Raw genomic sequence first — 23,849 nt, forward strand, 5'->3', positions numbered from 1 at the left:
CCCTCCCCCCATCCCTAAGCTTCCGACTGCCCCCGATTCTGCTCGTCCTGCTGCATCTGGCGCTTCCTCTCACCCCCCCCACCCCCAGTCCCGCTCCTCTTTCTTGGAAAGCTGATCCCCCTCCGGCTGTCCCGTGCTGGAAACCTGCTCCTCTCCACTAGCTGGCACCCCCGTCCGCGCAGCCCACCAGCTTCTGCCTACACCTTCCCATCTCCCCCCCCCCCAACTTGGCGAGAAACTTTATCCTTCGAAGGATCCTGCTCTCTCCAGACGTTGCGAAGGCGACCTCTCAGCCCGCTCTTCCCCAACCTCTAGCTGGCCCCGTGCTTGAGGATAATCTCCATCCTCTTCCTTGCGTCTGCCCTCCAAGGAAGCCCCAGGCCCGTCGTCTCCTCTCTGCCCTATAGCCAGCCCTCCAGGCTGCCCCTTGCACCATTCTTTAAGCCCCCCCTCCAGGATCGCTTCCCTCTGAGAGCCAGCGTGGTGTAGCGGTTAAGAGCAGCGGTTTGGAGCGGTGGGTTCTGATCCGGAGAACCGGGTTCGAGTCCCCGCTCCTCCACAGGAGCGGCGGAGGCTGATCTGGCGAGCTGGATGCGTCCCCCCGCTCCTGCACGCGAAGCCGGCTGGGTGACCCAGGGCTAGTCACAGCTCTCTCAGCCCCACCTACCTCCCAGGGGGTCTGTCGCGGGGAGGGGAAGGCGATCGCGAGCCGGTTGGAGTCTTCCTTAAAGCCGGCGTATCAAAAACCGACTCTGCCGCCGATGCAAAGAGGCCCTCCTCCTATCCAGACCCCCTTGCCCCTGACACGTCTCCCCCCCCCGCCCCAGACTGAGCCCCTCAGCCGCCGGCTCCCCCTTTCTCCGTCCCCTCGAGGCGCCAGACAAGGCCAGCCCTCCCGCGCCCCACGGCCGGCAAGCCCACCCCACGCGCGCCTCTCCGCCGCTCGCCCCTGCCCGGTCCTCCCTCCGCCCGCCCCGTCGCAGCAGCAGCAGCAGCAGCGACTCTCCCCCCCCCCGCGGCTCTCCTTCGGCCTCCCCCCCCCCCAGCCCCTTTAGCCGAGCGGGAGAGCCGAGGGCCCCCCGATGGTGCTGCCGGGCGGCGGCGGCGGCGGCGGCGGCGGAGGAGGTGCCCGGCGCCTGGCGCGGCTCGCGCGCCCCTGGCTGCTCCTGCCCCTGCTGCTGGCGGCGGCGCTGGGCCACGCGTGGACCTACCGCGAGGAGCCCGAGGAGAGCGACAGGTGGGTGGAGGAGGAGGAGGGACGGAGGCAGGGCTGCCACCACCACCAGCCACCTACTGCCACCAGCCGCGCGCCCACCGGGCTCTCCTCTGGGGAGGTGCGGGAGAGCCTCAGCCTCGCCGGGCAGGGCGCGGCGGTTGTGATGACTGGCTGGGGTTGTGTGTTGTTGTTTTTTTTTTAAATATATTTTTTATTAGATTTTTTTTCTTTAAGAAAATATAAATCTAATAAAAATCATATATGTATATTTTATATATATTTATAAAATTATAAATTATAATTGCATTGTAAATTATAAAAAATTATAAAATTATAAATGCTGTTGTTATATATATATATATATATATATATATATAAAACAACAGCATTTATAATTTTATATATATATATATATGCATTATAAAAATTATAAAAAATTATAAAATTATAAATGCTGTTGTTTTATATATATATATATATATATAATTATGCATAATTATGCATATATAATTATGCATTTATAATTTTATAATTTTTTATAATTTACAATGCATTTATAATTTATAATTATATATATATATATATATATATATATATATATATATATATATATATATATATATATATATATATATATATATAATTTTTATTAGATTTATATTTTCTTAAAGAAAAAAAATCTAATAAAAATTATATTAAAAAAAAAAAAACAACAACACACAACCCCAGCCAGTCATCACAACCGCCGCGCCCTGCCCTGCCCGGCGAGGGCGAGCTTGGGGTGGTGTGTTGTGACGGGGGGGGACTCAGCGCTTTCCCGCCCTTCTCGCAGGGAGGTCTGCTCGGACAGCAAAGTGGCCACCACCAAGTACCCGTGCCTGAAGCCCAGCGGCGAGCTCACCACCTGCTTCAGGTCAGTGGCGCCGCCCGCCTGCCTGCCTGCCTGCCTGCCTGCGCGCGCTCGGGGCGGGGAGGGAGGGGGGCTTGCGCCTGAGGGAGGGGCAGCGTCTCCTCCGGCCGGCCCTCGTGGCAAACCGGGGGCGCTTCCGCACGTGGCCGCCAATGCGCGTTCAGGCCGCTTCGCAGCTGGGTCTTACTGCGCGCAAGGGCGAAATCCGCTCGGAAACGAGCCTTCAAGGGCGCTGAAAGGGGATTCAAAGGGCAGCGTTCAGCATGCGTGAAAACTGCGTATTTATTGACACGGTCGGTTTGGCCCCCCAAAAGTTAATACGCAAAACTATCTGAACTTAACAGAACGGCAAAAGGAATACAAATTACAAAATGAGATAGAAGCCTAATGATATCAAAATGTAAAATATTAATACGCATCACGAGAATTGACTGAACATCTTCATATTTCTAAAAGTATAGCAAGGTTTAATAATTACAAAATGAGATAGAAGCCTAATGATATCAAAATGTAAAACATTAATATGCATCACGAGAATTGACTGAACATCTTCATATTTCTAAAAGTATAGCAAGGTTTAATAATTACAAAATGAGATAGAAGTCTAATGATATCAATATGTAAAATATTAATACGCATCACGAGAATTAACCTAACATCTTAATATTTCTAAAAGTATAGCAAGGTTTAATAATTTTTCTCCATGCTTTTTTTGCGAATTTTGGGCACTTTCACACAGCCCGGATAATGCACTTTCAACCCACTTTCAATCCACTTTGAAGGTGGATTTTACTGAGTGAACTGGCAAAATCCACTTGCAAACAATCGTTAAGGTGCACTGAAAGTGGATTGAAAGTGCATTATTTGGGCAGTGTGAATGTGCCCTAATTGCGATGGCGCAAAATTTGGCAGTTAGGAGCGAAAAGGGTGGAGTTTCACCCATCAGGAGCCTCTTAATCAGGGACTCTACTGGCTTATCTGGGAATCCACTGTTCAGGGGACGTGGCAAACTGTGGCATCAGCTGCCAGTGGAAGTAGTGATGGCCACTGGCATAAGTGACCTGTGGGCTTCCTAGAGGCACCTGGTTGGCCACTGGGTGAACAGACGGCTGGATTTGATGGGCCTTTGGCCTGATCCATTATGGCTCTTCTTACCTTCTTAACAGAATTAGATAAATGTGTGCGGGAGAGGTCCATCAGCCATGATGATTAAAGAGAACCTCCACATTCAGAAGCAGTTGGCTGAGGATCACCAGTGTTAGCAGGCAACTTTAGGGCCCTTGCCCGCTCTGCCCTATTTGTTGGGACAACCTGTTGGCCAATCTCAGTAGAAAAGAGCAAGAGACCGGTGTGTGTGTATGTGCAAAGTGCCATCAAGTCGCAACCAACTTATGGTGACCCAGTAGGGTTTTCAAGGTAAGAGACGTTCAGAAGTGGTTTGCCATTGCCTGCTTCTGCATAACAACCCTGGTATTCCTTGGTGGTCTCCCATCCAAGTACTAACCAGGGCCGACCCTGCTTAGCTTCTGAGATCTGACGAGATCAGGCTAGCCTGGGCCATCCAGGCTAACCATAAGAGTCCAGTAGCACCTTACAAAATTTCTGGCAGGGTATGAGCTTTCATGAGCCGCAGCTCACTTCTTCAAATACCTTTCTTCAGAAAGCTCATACCCTGCCAGAAATTGTGTTAGTCTTTAAGGTGCTACTGGACTCTTGCTCTTTTCTACTGCTGCTGGCTGATCTGTTAATTAGGATATTGGACTAGATGGACCCCTGGTCTAATCTGGCAGGCCGCCTCATATGTTCCCGTACTCACTCGTATGATCCTCTCCTCCCAGCAAGATAAATTTATGAGCTGGCATGCCAGCAGCGGAGGGAAGGCATCATGGTACAGCCCGATCTCGTCAGATCTCGGAAGCTAAGCAGGGTCAGCCTTAGTTAGTAGTTGGATAGGAGACCACCAAGGAATACCAGGGTTGCTGTGCAGAGGAAGGCGCTGGTAAACTGTCTCTGTTAGTCTCTTGCCATGAAACCCCCCCCCCCAAAAAAGGGGTTGCCATAAGTCGGCTGCGACTTGACGTCACTTTACACACACACATATGCCAGCAGCATCTATAGCTTCATTCAGCTTCTCTATTTATTTTAATTTTTAAAAATTAACCGTTTATATCCTGTAATTCTTAACCAGTTCAATGTGTTTCTACACAGTGTAACTATGAGAGGATACAATACAGTAGCTGTCTTCCCTGCCCCCTACTGATACTAAAAGCCACTCAGGGGGACCATTATTGATCAGGGAAACAGCACTGGGGGGGGGGGGAAGTTAACCCTCCTCTCCCCAGAACTGTGGCACTGATCCATATCTGCCCTTGTGGCTGTTTTTTTAAAGGGCTAAATTATGTATCAGGGTTTCCTGTAGTTTGCCCTAACAGAGGGAGCAAATGGTCCCCTTATTGGCTGTTTTCCCTATAGTTATAATCTTGCCATTAAAAAAATCATATAAATAGCAAAATGCACTGGCATGTATCCTGCTTTAGACTGGAGGAAATTTATCCAGCCTAAGGAACCTTTCTGCAGTTTTAAGAGGCTCTTCCATTGGAGGAACATCCGCTTAAGTTGATGTAAGTCTCCTTAGGCTGGACGAAGGCTTCGAACTTTGCTCAGTGGAGTGATATGGTATCACTCTTCTCTCTCTCTTGGACTTCATTGGATTTTGCGCGCTCCACTTACAGAAATCCCTGTGCCCACTCTATAGTGAAGTGGTCTTCCTTCCATGATAAACACCTATAGCAATTCAGTCCGAGTGTTTAGCAATCCCGTTATTGCTTGTACAAGAACCCTTGGGTTTCTTTCAGAAATAGTTAGCATGTGGTGAGAATTTATGCTCTGACCCTAAACACATTTCATTGGAATTCAGGCTGAAGCCCTAAATATACTCACTGTGTGGTGAGTTGTATTGAAATCAGTGTGACTTATTTCTGGGTAAATATGATTGGTTAGGGGGATGTCATTGCAAGATTGGTTGATTTAAGCGGAGTGCATTTCTCTGTCAAGGCTCTTCTACACATTTTAAAGTGTACAGCTAATACCCATGTCTGTCCTTTGTTAAGCATTACATAGCCCCTAGTATGCATAAGATTAGAACTGCCGCTTTTGAGATTATTGCTTGTTTATTGCTGTGAAGTTCCTTCTTGACCTCTGGGAGATTGGTGTTGCATGAATACTGCTGGAAAAGCAAGCAGTAGATTACTGTTCTTTCCCCTGGGATGGTGCAAGAAAAGACTTTGGGTAATTCCCGAATAGCGAGGAATTCCTTAGGCTGAATTCCTGTTCATCATTGCCCACTCAATGCAAGAGGTTGTGAGTTAGCCACATCTTTTCTTCTCTGCATTGGGGTGAAGTGACAGTAGCCTTAAACCCTGTCACAATACCCAGGCAAATGCTACAGAAGTAAGATGGTTCATTACTGAAGTTAATGTGAGAGCTGTTACCTACTGCTGTCTGGAGAAAAAAAATAGTTTGCAAGATATAATGTGTTTGACACAAGATCCTTTCAGGATCTGATAAACTGTTGTCATGTAAAAGTGGTTTGATTATAGCATACAACACAAGGGTGTTTTTCACCTCTCTGCATATTATCTCCCGTTGCCATATAGTATACTGAGAAAACACAACTTTCAGCTCTATTGTGTACACAACTATTGTGTACACAACTCTATCTGCCCATTTACCTTGTGGGTCAGTCATTGAGTTTTTGGGTTGGAGTGAATTTGTACCTGACTTTGAAACATACCTGGCAGCTGTACCTATTTGACTGAAGCAAACATGGTGTGTTCTAACCGGGAGAGCAGAGATCTCTGTCGTAATCACAGGAGTATGTAGATTTGAAGGTGCTAGTATTTAACAGGCCATGACCTGGATGGCCCAGGCTAGCCTGATCTCAGCTGCTAAGCAGGGTCAGCCCTGGTTAGTATTTGGATGGGAGACCACCAAGGAATACCAGGGTTGCTGTGCAGAGGCACTGGAAAACCACCCAAAATGGGTCGCCATAAGTCTGCTGTGACTTGACGGCAATTTACACACACAGTATTTAATGGAGGAGGTGTTTGTGACAATAAAACATATTATTTCTAGATGGTGTTTCACTATGAAAATCTGTTTTCTTGTGAAGTTACTTTTGTGGGGACGCCTACCAGCGCTCCACTGTGCTAGAATATCAACACATTGTAGGGTTCCAGCCTTCCAAGGGGGAACAGAGTTGTAATAGCAATGCAGGCTGACAGTTTATTCACACTTCCCTTCATGTCTCAGATGCTCCTGTTGCGTTCTAGCACCTTAATATACAAACAAGAAACATGCTGTCTATAGGACTGAAAAACTACGTTATTTTTATGTTCTTTTGCATTCTTAAAGGGAAAATATAGTAACGTGCTTCTGTTGAGCATTATAACAGCATTAAGTTGTCTGACATGTTTGCATTTGGGGTGGTACTGTCAACCATGCCCTGTCTGCACTTTGTATCTGGTGGTGTCTCTCTGTTATGCTAAGATGACGCGGGGAAGCTGGTGCTCTTTTTCCGTGATTGTGGCTTTTGTTATGCGGTTGTCAAGCGTTATGTACTGTTTGGTGGGAAAGTGTGAGGATAATGTGTTTCTCTGAGACTCCACGTGTGCCTTAAGAGAAGCTGATTGCGCTGCACATGTAAACATTTGCTGAAGGCAGATCTAGAAGATGTATGACTGGTTTAATGGTTTGCATGCTGTTTATAAAACTTGTTAACTCAATCCAGGCAGGCAGCAATGATTAACATCAGAAAGGGCCTGTCATAGTGGCCTCTTTTCGTGCTCAGTGTTTAAATAGAGCTGGGGGGGGGGGTTGTACAGAAAATGAAATCACATCAACACCGTGTGCTCGCCTGCTGTAGGTGCACCTGATTAAAGCACAGCTCTTTAAACAGGGCTGTAATTGAAGATCGCTCTTCTGATTTGCTTGCTCTTTGGAGACCCCCTCACTTTTTTTTTAACCTTGGGCACTGCATCGGAAAACCTCTGCAACGCTTCCATAGCAAAATACAGCTGCTGTGTTTGTCTTTGTGGCTGTAATCCGGCCATGCTAAACACAGACACACAGGGGAGAATCATGCGCAAAGCCAGGGGAATTCTTGGAAGCACTCACTGTAACTAGCATCTTGCACTACTGAAGAAGGAAACTGCTTTTCTGTTTAAAGTTTGAAATTTAAACTGAACAATGAAATTGCCTCTACAATAAATGACAGGAGCCTTAAAGAAACCCCAGGTTTTCCAGCATTTCTGTCTATTGTTTTTATTATGGTTTGGGGAACTATCTGAAGGGTCAGTGGGGAAATTTGGTGTCTCTTGGGTCACGGGTTAAGAACCATTGAAGGGCCAAGAAGAAAACAAGGGATGAATGCAAATGAAAGGAGTTACCTGTATTTATGCTTCATTTTAGTAGGGTATGAACAGTAAGGGTTAAGTCAAGGCTCCAGAGAGGTTCTGGGCTTTGAAATGAAAGAGATGAGGCTCAATATGTTTTCTTGGTGACCCTCCTCACAGTGTAAAAGACAGGTCTTCCATTCTTTCTTTAAAAAGCATGTAAAATTAATAATTAAAATGGACCTTGACTATTATTAGTCTACTGCTGACCAGGTTAATTGAGTATTCTGGCCTTTGATTCTGACCCCCCCTTTCAGATTTGGGTAAGCTTGTATTCATACTTGGGGTTGATGAGAGAAACTGGGAAGATGGTTGTGTGAGGAGTTCTTTTAGATCCAGCTTTTTTGTGGGGGTGGGGAACCACCCCAAATTATACTGAGCTAAATTTCCAAGTATTGAAGATTAACGGGCAGGGTCAGGGAACCAGGACACACTTTCAAAATAAATAGCAAACAAGGTATCATATGACTAGCCTCCCCTGAGTAACTTGATCCACTTTCCTATAGATAAGGCTTTTTAATGAAGGAGAGGTACTTTGAATTGTAGTGATTGCTCCAGTGAGATTAACACTGAGACAGAAAATGAACAATAAAGTCCATTTAAACTTCTGGCTTGCAGTGCTTACAGGCCATGTGTGAATGTTGCTAATATGAAAGACAAATAACAATTGGGATGATATGTGTGCACTACAAGACTGATTCAGAGACCCAGAATGCTAATACACTGCAGGCGCAGTTGCGCAGTGTTATGAGTATTTATATATCAAATATAAAACAATCCTGCACAGGGCTTCAAGATGTTCTATTCAAATTGTTTCCTTGTACATGGGAATTTTGGGCTACCATCCACATAAGTCAACAGCATGTAGGGTTGCCAGGTCCCTGTTCGCCACCAGCGGGAGGTTTTTGGGGCGGAGCCTGAGGAGGGTGGGGTTTGAAGAGGGGAGGGACTTCAATGCCATAGAATCCAGTTGCCAAAGCGGCCATTTTCTCCAGGTGAACTAGGGTTGCCAGGTCCCCACTTTTCTTGGGCGGGAGCTCCTTAAGGGCCGGGCTGGGTGGAGGGAGTCCTGCACGCTCCCGACTCCACTTCCTCTTTGCTAGCCCTGCTGTGCACGCGCTCTGAGCACGTGCACAGCAGGGCTAGGAGGAAGGCTCCAGCCTCCCGTTCCACTTTGCCAGCCCCATTGGGACTGATTGGGCTTGCAATGTGGAACGGGCGGCTGGAGCCTTCAAAGCCCCGCTGTGTGCACACTCTGAGTGCGCGCACAGCAGGGCTGGGAGAAATGCTGCAGCCTCCCTTTCCATGCTACAAGCCCAGTTGGGCTTGCAGCATGGAACAGGAGGCTGGAGCCTTCCTGGGAGTGTGCGGGGGATCGCTTCCCCCTTTCTGCTTCCTCCCACCGACCATCAGCTGGTCAGTGGGCAGCCTGGTTGATTGGCGGGCAATTGCCCACCACAGCCAGGCAGTTGGCAACCCTAAGGTGAACTGATCTCTATCGGCTGGAGATCAGTTGTTATAGCCGGGGATCCTCAGCAAGTACCTGGAGGCTGGCAACCCTAATGGCAATCTGGGAGAGGGCCTTCTCAGATGTGGCAGCAAAACTCTGGAATTCTCTCTCCAGGGAAACTCGCCTGTTTCCATCTGCAGTTGTCTTCCACCAGTGGGTGAAGACATTTTTGCTTCATCGGACATTTCCTCAGTGATCCCTCCCTCCTGCCCAATGTTTAGAGTTGCCAACCTCCAGGTACTAGTTGGAGATCTCCTGCTATTACAACTGATCTCCAGCCGATAGAGATCAGTTCCACTGGAGAAAATGGCCGCTTTGGCCATTGGACTCTATGGTATTGGAGTCCCTCCCCTCCCCAAACCCCACCCTCCTCAGGCTCTACCCCAAAAACCTCCCGCTGGTGGCGACGAGGGGCCTGGCAACCCTACATGCTGTTGACTCATGTGGCATGTGGATGGTAGCCCAAAATTCCCATGTACAAGGAAACAATTTGAATAGAACATCTTGAAGCACTGTGCAGGATTGTTTTATATTGATTTATTTAATCTTTCTACATAATTGAAACTTGAAATATTTCTCATCATCTCCGTCCATAACATTTTGGTGGGTGTTAGTATTATCCCATCCAGTTTAGCTCACGACAGTTCATTACCATCAATGTTTTACAGATGAAGAGTTGAGTATGATACAGTGTGACTCTTCCAAGGCCACCAGCAAAACTGTTTGGCTGTGCTGTGATTTGGAGTCACGAGCTAGCGTGGGCTGCTTTTATTTATTTATTTAGGGATTAATATATTTTTAAAAAACAAAACACTGTCAACTCAGAAGCTCAGAATGCTGGGGATAGAAATGCCACTTTTATGGCTAGGAAACTCAGGGGATCCTGGGGTGAGGAGGGCAATCCCTGGTCCACTGTGACCATTTCTCAAATGACAGAAAGGGAGAATGGGAAGAGGGTAAGAGAGGAAAACCAGCAGTCCTGTTGCTCTTCCTAAAATATTGTACTGAGTGTCTACATGTACTTCTCACTTTCCTCACGGGCTTTTATTTAAGACTGATTTTTCGCCAAATAGCAATTCCTTTGAAATAATCTGTAATATAGTGTTTCTGCCCCCTTTTCAGAGGTGAAATGAATCTGGAGGTACAGTTCTAAAGCATATTCTTCTAATGTGAATTTGTAAGCCACATTCTTTATATATTCCTAAACAGATTTTTCCCCCAACAAGTCACTTTTCCCCCCAACAAGCATTATAAAATGATGAAATAAAAAATTATTGGACAAGCTGATTTACTTGTTGAAATCAAGCAAACTTAACTTTGTGTTAGATCGCAACCGTCAAGCCTTAAGATGTGTGTATTTAAACATTACCATCAATGTTTTACAGATGAAGAGTTGAGTATGATACAGTGTGCCTCTTCCAAGGCCACCAGCAAAATTGTTTGGCTGTGCTGTGATTTGGAGTCAAGAGCTAGTGTGGGCTGTTTTTATTTATTTATTTAAAGCAAAACAAACACTGTCAACTCAGAAGCTCAGAACGCTGGGGATAGAAATGCCACTTTTATGGCTAGAACACTCAGGGAATCCGGGGGCAAGGAGGACAATCCCTGGTCCACTGTGACCATTGTGGAGATAGGCATTTTATTTTGAGGCTTGGGCTTGGCACAAAGCCCAGACTTGGTTGTTTAAAGTTTTTTTCTGCGAGCAGTAGACAGACAGAAAGAAGGAAGTCAATTGCTCCTGAGTATCACCCATAACTGCCCGGTGGTGGTGGGCAATTGCTCGCCAATCAACCGAGCTGCTCACTGACCAGCTGATGGTCAGCGGGCAGAAGCCGAAAGGGGGGAACGATCCCCCCCCCGTGTGCTCCCGGGAATGCTCCAGCCTCCTTTTCCAAACTCCATGCCAGATTGGTCCCTATCTGGCTTGCAGCTTGGAGGAGGCGAGAGACTTCCTCCTGGCTCTGCTGTGTGCCCGCTCTGACTCCACAGAAGTGGCATTGGGGGCACACTCCAATCCCTCCACCCAGCCCTGCCCGTAAGAAGCACCCGCCCAAGGTAAGCAGGGACCTGGCAACCCTAACCTACTACCGAGGCATCAAAGCTTTGTAAATGCAAACAGCCATCCTGGTCAGAGGCAATGAAATGGCTAACTCATCTCTTGGCTGGAATCTCATACCCAGAAGGTGACAGGAATCTGGGGTGCAGGAGGCTAGATAGGATCTTCCTGTCAACCTCGGGAAGGAGAGTTTTGACCCACAGAGGGTGTGGGCAGACAGAAGCGACAAAATCCCTTGGCATGGAGGGAGAGGGTCCATTTTGGCAACTGAACTTTATGTCATTGAAGCCCCTCCCCAAACTCCGCCCTCCTCAGGCTCTGCCCCGAAAACCTCCCGCTGGTGGCATAGAGGGACCTGGCAATCCTAATTTGATCACACAATGGTGCTGCCATTACTAAGAGGAAGACTAATTTTAAGTCATAAAATTATATCAAACCTGTAGCAAACAGCTGCAGAGGAGATAAGGAAATATTTTGGGCCCTCCAAAAGTTCTTTTTCTTGCTGAAAATATTCCTTGCCAAATATTCTTCTCTCCTCTGTTTAGTTCTATTGATGCCCTATTTAGTTCCATTGATGTCCTTGCCCATAGGTGTGCTGTCATGATGATTACTGAAGAACCTAAAAAAACCAAAAGAAGTTAAAACAGTCTTGGATATGTGGGGCTGTCAACTCTGGATTAAGGAATTCCTGGAGATTTGGGGAGGGTGGAGTTTGGGGTTGGTAGGGGGCTCAGCAGGGATGTGATGCCATAGTGTCCACCCTTGAAAACTGCCATTTCTCCAGGGGAACAGGATACCAGATGGAATTCCTGGAAAAACCCAGGCTCTACCTGGAGTTTGGCAACTCTAGAGTCATGGATTGTCCCTTGAGATAATTAGTGTAACATGTTTTGCATATTCTACAGTATGTAATATGGGAAACTGACAATGCTAAAACAAAACAATGTCTCTGTTTTGTGTAGGGTTGACAGGTGTCTCTTTGCCACTGGTGGGAGGTTTTTTTTGGGCGGAGCCTAACGAGGGTGGGGTTTGGGGAGGGGAGGGACTTCAATACCATAGAGCCCAATTGCCAAAGCAACCGTTTTCTCTAGGGAGAAGAAGAAGAGTTAGTTTTTATATGTCGACTTTCTCTACCACTTAAGGCAAACTCAAACCGGCTTACAATCACCTTTCCTTCCCCTCCCCACAACAGATACCCTGTGAGGTGGGTGGGGCTGAGAGAGAGTGACTGGCCCAAGGTCACCCAGCTGGCTTCATGTGTGGAGCAGGGAAACAAATCTAGTTCACCAGATTAGCCTCCGCTGCACATGTAGAGGAGTGGGGAATCAAACCCAGTTCTCCAGATCAGAATCCACTGCTCCAACTGATCAGGTGAACTGATATCTATCAGCTGGTGATCAGTTGTATTAGCAGGAGATCTCCAGCTAGTACCTGGAGGTTACTGGAAATCACAAGCACTTATGGCAAAAAATATATTCCAGACAAGAATATGCTGTTAAATATATTCAAAATCAAATGCACATACATTAATTAGTACAAATGATTGATGCATTTATTCAAAATCAAATGCACATACATTAATTAGTACAAATAATTGATGCATTATCATGTTGTACATGTGTAGAATCCATTTGGAAATACATCAACTCGTTCGTGAGACTCTAGGTCCTTAAAGATGCATAAGACTCTGAGTCCTGTAAGCTGCATGGGTAAAAGCCAAAATAGGTCTCCGGTAAAATGTCCTGTTTCGCAAGCCGCTACCTGGAGGTTGGCAACCCTAGTTTTGTGGTCTGGCTTTTCCAAAAAGTTCTTGTACCCTTCCTTAATGTTGAAATGATAAATTACCCATTGATAAAATCTGAAATTATGTATGTGAATAAAAGCATGATCAAGCTGTGAAAAACATCTTGATCTGCATTTACTTGCACTCATAAATATCTTACACACACACACTCACACATATATAAACACCACTTTCATTGGTTTCATTTGTATTTTGTTTTAGAATGTTGCCTTTATTTAGTTTCATAAGAATGCAGAAGAACACATGTTAGTCGTTGTGGACTTGGGCAGTATCTTTTCATGGTATAAATATCCAGGTTGTACTGCATATTTGAACTGTCTAGCTGATCTTAAATAAACAGCGTTGTGTGTAAACATGTTCTGCCTAGGATTATTCAGCCATTTCAGCATATGTGAAATGATACTTTATTATGGGTATCGCATTAATAAACAATATCTTGTTTATTTGGGAACTTTATTATGCAATCCTTATTCCCTGAGGGACGTGCCATTAACATTCCCATGTTACAGCTGACAAAATGAGGTGCCCTAAAGCCATTCATAGATGTTCTCAACATACTTCTCCAATACAGTCAAGTACATTCCCTTGATTTTCCTTGACTCTCTTGATTTTCATGTGGATCGTTTCAAAGGATAGCTGTGTTGGTCTGCAGTAGAACAGCTAGATTTTAGCAGAACTAGACAAAGGGAGCTTTGACTCTCGAAAGCTCATACCCCCCCCCCCAAAAAAAAAGTCTCCAAGGTGCTGCTGGACTTGAATCTAACTATTTTCACGAGGTAATCAATATAAGGGCAACAAAGAAGGTGAGGGGTCTGGAGATCAAGTCCTATGAGGAAAGGTTGAAGGAGCTGGGTATGTTTAGCCTGAAGAGGAGAAGACTGAGAGGTGTTATGATAACCATCTTCAAGTACTTGAAAGGCTGTCATATAGAGGAGGGTGCCGAGTTGTTTTCTGTTGCCCCAGAAGGTCGGACCAGAACCAACGGGTTGAAATTAAATCAAAAGAGTTTCCGTCTAGACATGAGGAAGAATTTTCTAACAGTTAGAGCGGTTCCTCAGTGGAACAGGCTTCCTCGGGAGGTGGTGGGTGCTCCTTCCCTGGAGGTTTTTAAGAAGAGGCTAGATGACCATCTGTCAGCAATGCTGATTCTATGACCTTGAGCAGATGATGAGAGGGAGGGCATCTTGGCCATCTTCTAAGCATGGAGTAGGGGTCACTGGGAGTGTGTGGAGGAGGTAGTTGTAAATTTCCTGCATTATGCAGGGGGTTGGACTAGATGACCCTGGTGATCCCTTCCAACTCTATGATTCTATAAACACAATTTACTACCTTTGGTAAAGCGCACCTGCAATTTGCCATCTAGGATTACCACCTCAGTCTTTGTCTTAAGAAAACATGCACAAAATATACCTCTGGAGCAGTCCAGGAGGGAGCTTGTAAACTTCTCTACCAAATGTTTAGACATCTCCAACAAAGAGTCTGTCACACTTTCAGAATCCAGGTTCTGGTAAGTGCTTTACAGACATTTACAGAGCAACCCTATGCAGAATTTCTCCTGTCTAAGCTCAATGACTTTAATTCTGCTGTTCGTGACTGTGCGGAGAGCTCTCTCTGTGTGATCAGAATCCCTGGAAGAAGTAGGGGGTCACAATTGCGCTGAAAGGGGAGTATGCCCTGCCCTTCCATGTATGTTCATTCTCGCTGTATGTACAGAGAACTGTAGTTTTAAAATGAAGGCTATATGCGAATTGATCGGGGACTTTTTGATTAAAGTGCCTTTCCCATTCACAGGAAGCCTAGGTATTGTTTGCGACCTCTTTCATCTCTATGGTTTTGTGTTTACAGACCTTGAATGGTTGATAAACTAATTCACTGCAAATACTCACAGACTGCTCTTTAGTAAGATTTTGGCTGATAATTCACTGTTCCTTTTGATTCAGAGCAGCAGTTCTTTATAGTGATTTCTTCTGTTGTTAGGGATAAAATGTGGGATGTATTACTTTGGCCTCTGGTGACCCTGCTATTTGTTCCCATAGGGAAAAAAATGACATATGAGACCAACAGACCCTGTTTTTATCATGAAATAACTCCTTTGTGTTCCCATGAGAACCTTTTTTTGCCTCTGCAAACACACTACTTTGAAGTTAAAGGACTTGAGCCTGCAGTTTAATTGGCTGGAGTAGAAAATGCAACCATGCATATGAACAGTTGCTAATGCTGATTTAAAAATATAAATATGGAAAATTATGTCTGACGTTACACTGGCTATCTTGTATCTGCTGTTTCTTGAGTGCCAAAGGGAAATATTATCTTAAGCTGGAACTCTGTGCAGAAATATCTAATATATTTATTTGGAATAATTCATTAAAACCGATAATACTGATTTTTTTTTAAAAAAATCTTTCAGGGAGGTAATATTTGCCAAGCTCTATTGTGTGTGTTTATATTTGCTGTAATAAAGTACAGGAATAACATGCAAAACGTTTGAAGTAATACGTTTTGGCAACTGAAGTGAAAATAAAAGATCCATTTTTATTTTCCAAAGGCAACAGCCAGCATGAGACATGATATAATCTTCAACAGTTCTTTCCATTCTACTGTTGCGCTTCAACAGGGCTGGTATGTGAGGTTGCCAACTCCAGGTCGGGCCTGGAGATCTCCTGTAATTACATCTGATCTTCAGACTACAGAGATCAGTTTCCTTGGAGAATATGGTTGCACTGGAGGGTGGACGCTTTGGCAGCATACCTGGCTAAAGTCCCTTCCCATCCCAAATCCTTCCCTCCCCAGGCTCCACCCCAAATTTCCAGATATTTCCCAAACTGTAGTTGGCAATCCTACTGGTATGTTTCCAGTTAAAGGGAATGATGCATCAATGCAAGCTGTAGATCAGGGGTCCTCAGTGTGGCGCTCATGGGTGCCACAGCACCCACTGATGCATTTTCAGGTGCCCGCCAAGTGTTTTTAGAAAGTGGGTGGGGCCATGTAGGACTGCTGCACAGCAAGGCTTCTGATTGGCCACTGGAGATCTGCTTGGCTGTGCAGATTAAAATAACATCTTTCAGCAGCACCTGCCACCTGCTCGCAGGCTCAAAAGTATTGGGGACCCCAGCTGTAGACAGTAATGAAGATTTTTTAATGAATTTCATAGCATAATTTCGTTTTTTCTAGCTTTTTGTGTGCTCATCTTCAAAGGATAGTGACATGGGCAGCCCATTCCTGAAAAGGGGGGGGGTAGATGCATGGCATAGGGTCGCCAACCTCCAGCTACTAGCTGGAGATCTCCTGTTATTACAACTGATCTCCAGCCGACAGAGATTAGTTCACCTAGAGAAAATGGCCGCTTTGGCAATTGGACTCTAGGGCATTGAAGTCCCTCCTTTCTCTGGAGTCTGAAGATGAGCTGTAATTCTGGGGGATCTCCAGGTTCCATTGGGAGGCTGGCATCCCTAACTGGGGAAGACTCAAGTTCAAAGGTAATCCCTCTCAGTAACAATCTTACTGCAGCTGCATTCAGACATCATATCAAACCACCATTAAGCGTAAATGTGCATGAAAACCAGTTTGCTGCTCACCCTGGTTACTTGTGATGTTTGAATTCAAGCACGGTAGTCCTTCCACAACCTGCAGCCCAATATTCTGAACCAGGTTTTCATTAAAGCTTAGAACTCCAGTTTTTATATCTATATGTGTGTGTGTGTGCGCGCGTAAGGAAACAGAATTTGATTACAATGTTTACCTACATTTGTAGCTTATGGGTAACCAGCGTTAGTTTTAAACTAGGATTACTTCATTGTTCTGTCCTTTGCGAGAAGGAAGGGGAGGATGGAGGAGCACAGCATCTGCATGAGCCCAGCAATAAGAAGAGTTCATGCACATTTGGCCTTAATATTGACTCAATAAGTTATCTGAATGCAGCTTAGGTGGTCTTAGACAGCCTTGGCCACTGCCTGTAAGAAGGGTTGATCTCCTGGAATCACAGTTGATCTCCAGATGACAGAGGTGATTTATCCTGGAGAAAATGGCTGCTTTGGAGAGGAGAATCTATGTCATTATACCCTGTTGAGATCCCTCTTCTCCCCAAACCCATCCCTCCCCAAGATTCAACCCCAAATGCCCAGGAATTTCCCAACCCAAAATTGGCAATCCTAAATAAGAGCATGGTAATACTGACCTACCTAACATGGTTATTGTAAAGATAACTGTGATACTACTCACAGTTGTTTCTTTATTTGTTCGGGTATGTGGTACATGCAGTGTTTTCCTCCACCATTACTTCCAGTGTCTTACCTTCCATTATTTTGTTTGGTATACCTGCTAGCTAGATGGTGTTAATGCCAAAGAGCGAATGACCCTGCCGTGTCTTCATGAAATACAGCAAAACATTTATTATTTATTGTCGAAGGTTTTCACGGTCAGAGTTCATTGGTTCTTGTAGGTTATCCGGGCTGTGTAACCGTGGTCTTGGAATTTTCTTTCCTGAAGTTTCGCCAGCAACTGTGGCAGGCATCTTCAGAGTAGTAACACTGAAGGACAGTGTCTCTCAGTGTCAAGGGTGTAGGAAGAGTAATATATAGTCAGAAAGGGGGTTGGGTTTGAGCTGAGTATTGTTATTTTTATTATTTGTTTTATTATTTGTTTTAAAAACATACCAGCAGCTTCCCTATAGATGTGTCACCAAGGGCAGTGTGTACCGTATACGTGCAATTTAAGATTTAATTCTAGCAAGGTTTGTGGTATCTTTGAAAACAGGATCTAAGGTTTGTTCCTTCACAGGAAATTGGCTGGGCCTTTATCTTAATTGTTGAAACGTTTGCCAGTAGGGGATACAGTATTGCAGGCCCTTGATTCAAAGTATGAAAGGGATACTTTAAGCCTGATAGCATCAAGGTAAGTCCACAAACTCAGCAGAAATACACTTGTGCTTTTGTCATTGGCTAATTGGGGTGCTAACTGGAGAGCGGGTTTTTTTTTAAAAAGAAAACAAATGGCGCTCCCTTTATTTTCTTCTATTGAACGCTGTTGCTCACAGAGTGTAGTGCATTGAAAGACCGTTCCGCTTTACACATTCCTAAAGGATGAAAGCCACTGCAAGCAAGTGGGCCGCAACACAAAGGGTGACACTTTTGCTGGTAGTCTCTTGGGGCTAAATACAGTGGCCAGTTCCCAGAAGCCTCCAAAGAACATGTTGCATCTGTGGTTGCCAACCTCCAGGTACTAGCTGCAGATCTCCTGCTAGTACAACTGATCTCCAGTTCACCTGGAGAAAATGGCCACTTTGGCAATTGGACTCTACGGCATTGAAGTCCCTCCCCTCCCCAAACCCCTCCCTCCTCAAGGCTCCACCACAAAAATCTCCAGGTATTTCCCAACCCAGAGCTGGCAACCTTAGTTGCATTGCTTCCAGTTGGTTTGACTCTCACCCCCACTGTGTGTATGTAGGAATGTATGTATATAAAGGTAAAGGTAGTCTCCTGTGCAAGCACCAGGTCATTACTGACCCATGGGGTGATGTCACATCTTTTGATTTACTAGGCAGACTGTGTTTACATTGTTGTTTGCCATCACCTTCCCCAGTCATCTACACTTTACCCCCAGCAAACTTGGGTACTCATTTTCCTTACCTTGGAAGGATGGAAGGCAGAGTCAGCCTTGAGCCGGCAACCTGAAACTGACTTCTGTCAGGATCGAACTCAGGTCGTGAGCAGAGTTTGGACTGCAGTACTGCAGCTAACCACTCTGTGCCACAGGGCTCCTGTGTGTGTGTATTTGCCGTCAAGTCACAGCTGACTTATGGTAACCCCGTAGGGTTTTCAAGGCAAGAGATGTTCAGAGGTGGTTTACCATTGACTGCCTCCACATCACGACCCTGGTATTCCTTGGAAGTCTCCCATTCAAATACTAGCCAGGGTCAGGGATGAGAGTGTGTGGCTGGCCCAAGGTCACCCAGTGAGTTTCCATGGCAGAGTGGGGATTCGAACCTGGGTTTCCCAGATTCTAGTCCGACACCTTAACCACTACACCACTATGACACTGTGTATATGCATGTGTCTATGCATGCAAAAATTTCATTGGGGAACTCAAAAGCTGGCTTTTTACCTTTTCTAAAACTTATTTTCTTCTGCCTCTGGGTAATGACCACCGGGCCGAAATTTCAGAATGCTATTGCACAAATTATGAAATTAAAACACAGAAGGAATTTCTATGTTGGACACATCGGGTAGCATAGAAGACATACACATTGATGTGATTGATAAAGTAACCTGCGTGCATACTGGCATATTTGATTATTCAAGAAGCATGTGTCTCATACTGCAGAGTCAAAGCTCCCTCCGTCAGAGCTTTGACTTTTGGAAGCTCATACCCCAAAATTCTTGTTGGTCTCTAAGTTGCTACTGGACTTGAATCTACCTGTTCTACTGCAGACCAACATAGCTACCCTCTGAAACATACTGCACACACTATGTGTATATGTGATGGGAAGTTGTGGCTAGCCTTGAGTTCCCAACACCATGTACACACTTGTATGCACACTTGTGTGACCACTATGTGTGAAGATCTATTCTGTAATTATATCTTACATGGAAGTGCCGTGTGCAAGAATGTCATAATGAGTGCTGTGGTCCTTACTCTAGAGTAGTCATGATGGCTTCAGTACAGTTGTTGTGTGGAGTAAGTAGCGTTAGAAGAAGAGTTGTTTTTTATATCCTGCTTTCCCATAAGGAGTCTCAAAGCAGCTTACAATCACCTTTCTTCCCTCCCCCACAACAAGTACCTTGTGAGGTAGGTGGGGCTGAGAGAGTTCTGAGAGAACTTGTGACTAGCCCAAGGTCACCCAGCAGGCTTCATGAGGAGGAGTGGGGAATCAACTGGACAAAACAGACAGAGGAAAAAAGACCCAACCTAAATACAAAGTTGGGTACCCAACATTGTTGGGTGGAAAAGAGCTCAATAAAACTATGAAATATATTTATTAAAAAGTGCTCATGCATATATTAAAAACAAGCCAATATGGCAACAAATATAAGGTTGATAGGGTTGCCAACCTCCAGGTACTAGCTGGAGGTCTCCTGCTATTACAACTGATCTCCAGCCGATAGAGATCAGTTCCCCTGGAGAAAATGGCTGCTTTGGCAATTGGACTCTATGGCATCGAAGTCCCTCCCCTCCCCAAACCCCGCCTCCTCAGGCTCCACCCCAAAAACCTCCCGCTGGTTGCGAAGAGGGACCTGGCAACCCTAAAGGTTGATAATCTAAAACCATGTGCCAAATGCATTTCAGCCCCCAGGCCTTCATTAGTGGTCTAGTAAAACATATTATGCACACATAGACATAAATCAACAGATAAAACGATTTTGTAACAGCCCAGGTATGTATTTAAAGATTTATTCCAAATGCACTCTGTGCCTATGATATCAGATTGTTATTAAAATATGTTTTAAATTGTAAAAGCACACATCCGAGGAATGCAGTCTAAATATTTCTTTATGGACTGGGCTGACCTTTATATGCAAAGTGTGCTTTTGTATCAACCACTTAGATGGACTATTTTAATCTATTGATTTATGGGTATGTGTGCATAATATGTTTTATTAGACCACTGATGAAGACCTGGGGGCCAAAACACGTTTGGCATGTGGTTTTAGATTATCAAACTTGTATTTGTTGCCATATGGGCTTGTTTTTAATATATATGCACGAGCGCTTTTTAATAAATATATTTCATAGTTTTATTGAGTTATTTTCCACCCAACCTTTGGGTACTCAGGAGTGAGGAATCAAACCTGGTTCTCCAGATTAGAGTCCGCTGCTCTTAACCACTACACCACGCTGGTTAGCACAGCAGCAAGATTTTAGATTTGTGTCACACCTTTTCCAATGACAAAACTCTGTCCGAGTGGAATTAGATTGAGACTTTTTTGGGGTGGGTGGGTAGATTTTGAATTTAATTTGACCCTTGAGCATGCTGGGAAAGAGACAGAATAGAGGGCCAACAGCATGTCAGATCACGGACCCCTTTCTACATTGCAAATCTTCTTTAGGATAAGGCAGTTTGCGCCATAGAAGGTGCAGGAGGGAAAGGGATATTTGCCTTTATTTAGTGTTGACCCCAACATTCCCTTCTATCCAGCTGCTTTTATCCCATGGCATTTGTATCTGTGCTTCCAACAACATCCGGAAACAATGCAAGGAGTTAAAGGAGTGGTGGGGGAGAGTTTCTGGGGGAAAGCTTTGCAATTTTATCTATTAAGACACTTCATTCTGTATATTCATACTTGGGCTTTGTTTCACCTTGGGTTGGGGACTCAGCTATTTAATGAGAGGCTTTGCAGAAGAGGTGTGATTTGAAGGGAGAGGAAGCAGAATGGGGGAAAGAGGAAGGTGGCATCCAGGGAAGGAATTCCAGGCAACAAAATAGGGTTGCCAGGTCCCTGTTTGTCACTGGTGGGAGGTTTTTGGGGGCGGAGCCTGAGGAGGGCAGGGTTTGGGGAGGGACTTCAATGCCATAGAGTCCAGTTGCCAAAGCGGCCATTTTCTCCCAGCTTAGCTTCTGAGATTAGAGATTGGGCTAGCCTGGGCCATCTAGGTCAGGGCCTCATCTACTCTAAGGATTTCCTAACAAGTGTAGCGGTGGACTCGTAAGGACTGAGCAGCAGCTGTTTTTAGAGATGCAGCCTAAATAATGCACATTTGGAAAATGAGATGATAAACCTCACACAGATGATGGTGTAATGCACACCAAAATTATACTTGACCTTTCTGGATCTGTCCATTATTCTTGTTTATTTTGGGGGGAAGTTCAGCAAGTTGGGAGCCTCTGGCATTTTGGTTTCTCTGGTAACAGCCATGCATGCATGACTTTCCACTCTATAAGTAGGGGGGGACCCAAACACTGAATAATTTCAGAGTGTAGCATTGAGAGTCTACTAGTAGATCAATGGAATGTTCATAGCTTTAAGATAGTTTTAAAGATACTGCAATTTCCGCAGTTCAAACCCTTCATTCAGATGATTACACCACAATTACCCAGCTTCATAGTAAAGCTTACTTTTTTTTGAGAAATGAAGCTTTGGAAATAGACAGCAATATTGTCTCCTAGATGATGCAGATTGACAAAACATTTCATTTATAGATAATTTGCCCTTGATGGAGAACGGATTGAAACAGTTCACTACAAATCAAATCTAAAATTGCCAAAGAGCAAATTGCCTGTTTGGAAGTTGCTTAAAGTGTACTTGCCTATCGAGCCTAGACAGCAAACTGTTATAGGTCAATAATGCTATCTGGACAACACATGCCGGAGAGAAGAGCGTTAGCAGAGTTCAGCCCAAGAGCATGCCTGACTTCAATTGATACAAACAACAAGAGCGCACCAAACAGAAAAGTTGAGCAACACCGGTTAAGGAATTATTTAGTACGCACCACTCACTTCTATAGGATGCATATAACTTTTACTATTCAAGAGGAAAACCCTAATAGTTGTAACAAAATACAAGATAAGCCACCATGCATAAATATATGTGAAGTATGCCAAATAATATGATGAAAAGCTGTTAAACTGATTACAGGATAATGTTAGCACACGGAAAATAACGCTCTATGATTCCGTTTTGTTGGGTGGAACAATATCCATAGTAAATTTCAACATATTATAAGAAAAACTTGTCAAATTAAGCTGAGGCTACGTGGATCCTACGTGCCGCAGAGAAGATGCACTTGCTTCCGAGTCAGCTGGTAAGTCTTGTCCAATCAGACTACAGTTCTTAGAATCTCCGCTTTGCAGCACCGAATTTTCAAACTGAGAAAAATCCCCTTGCAAAAAAGACTCGGGCAATTGTTCTGCTGGGCTCACGCCCCAATTGACAAGATTCCGGATATAACTTGTTTCGTCCTGGGCTTCGTCAGAATGTATATTTTATTTTATCTAAAATAATAACAATGTATAATAACAACTGCCATACCAATAAATAAAAAAACAATTCCTGTGCAAGTGCAATCATATCAACACTCACCCGACCGCAATCTCAGGGTACGATACTATGTAAGGAAATGTCAGGTGTTTCCAATAGTCTTGGAGAATGCTACACCTGACATTCCCTTACATAGTATCATACTCTGAGATAATAACCTAATGAACCTAAGAGGTTCATTCCAGGAACTGCAAGATTGCAGTTGGACAAGACTTACCAGCTGACTCGGAAGCAAGTGCATCTTCTCTGCGGCACGTAGGATCCAAGTAGCCTCAGCTTAGTTTGACAAGTTTTTCTTATAATATGTTGAAATTTACTATGGATATTGTTCCACCCAACAAAATGGAATCATAGAACGTTATTTTCCGTGTGCTAACATTATCCTGTAATCAGTTTAACAGCTTTTCATCATATTATTTGGCATACTTCACATATATTTATGCATGGAGGTTTATCTTGTATTTTGTTACAACTATTAAGGTTTTCCTCTTGACTTCAATTGATGGCTAAACATTTCTGATGGGACAGAGACACAGAGAGAAACACAAGATAGAAAGTGAAGCTTTTTTTTTAAATGGAGGCACTCAGAATTAGGGTTGCCAACTTCCAGGTGGTTAGCAAACTAAAGAACAGCAACAACTGCAAACAATATACAAAACAGCAACTCTTTATGCTGCAATAAGCACATAAGAAAACAACCAGTATCTGGTAAAGTAATGGACAATGCCAAAACTTCTTAATTGGCCACAAAGAAAAGTCCCAGAACGTTGCTAGGAATATTTTCTTTCTCTTCCAAGAGGTAAGGTGATGGAATAGTCCAACAGAAGCCCGGTTTTCTTTCTGTTTCGGCTTGAGACATAGCCTTCCTCAGGGGCCACTACGTAAATAAATTAAACATTATGCAGTACATCGGCATAAAGAATAATCAC

General features: G+C 44.5%; 1 protein-coding gene across 1 annotated transcript in view; it reads left to right on the forward strand.

Annotated features, from left to right (window-relative positions):
• The first annotated feature begins 1,082 nt into the window (after nucleotides 1-1,082).
• CCBE1 (collagen and calcium binding EGF domains 1) overlaps nucleotides 1,083-23,849 on the forward strand; it is a 146,189-nt gene continuing 123,422 nt past the window's right edge. Inside the window, exons 1-2 of the mRNA XM_056849066.1 lie at nucleotides 1,083-1,237; nucleotides 2,049-2,129. Coding sequence (XP_056705044.1) covers nucleotides 1,083-1,237; nucleotides 2,049-2,129 — 236 coding nt within the window. The remainder of the gene's footprint in view (nucleotides 1,238-2,048; nucleotides 2,130-23,849) is intronic.

Source organism: Euleptes europaea, chromosome 4 (assembly GCF_029931775.1).
Source record: "Euleptes europaea isolate rEulEur1 chromosome 4, rEulEur1.hap1, whole genome shotgun sequence".
In the NCBI taxonomy this organism is placed as follows: Eukaryota; Metazoa; Chordata; class Lepidosauria; order Squamata; family Sphaerodactylidae; genus Euleptes; species Euleptes europaea.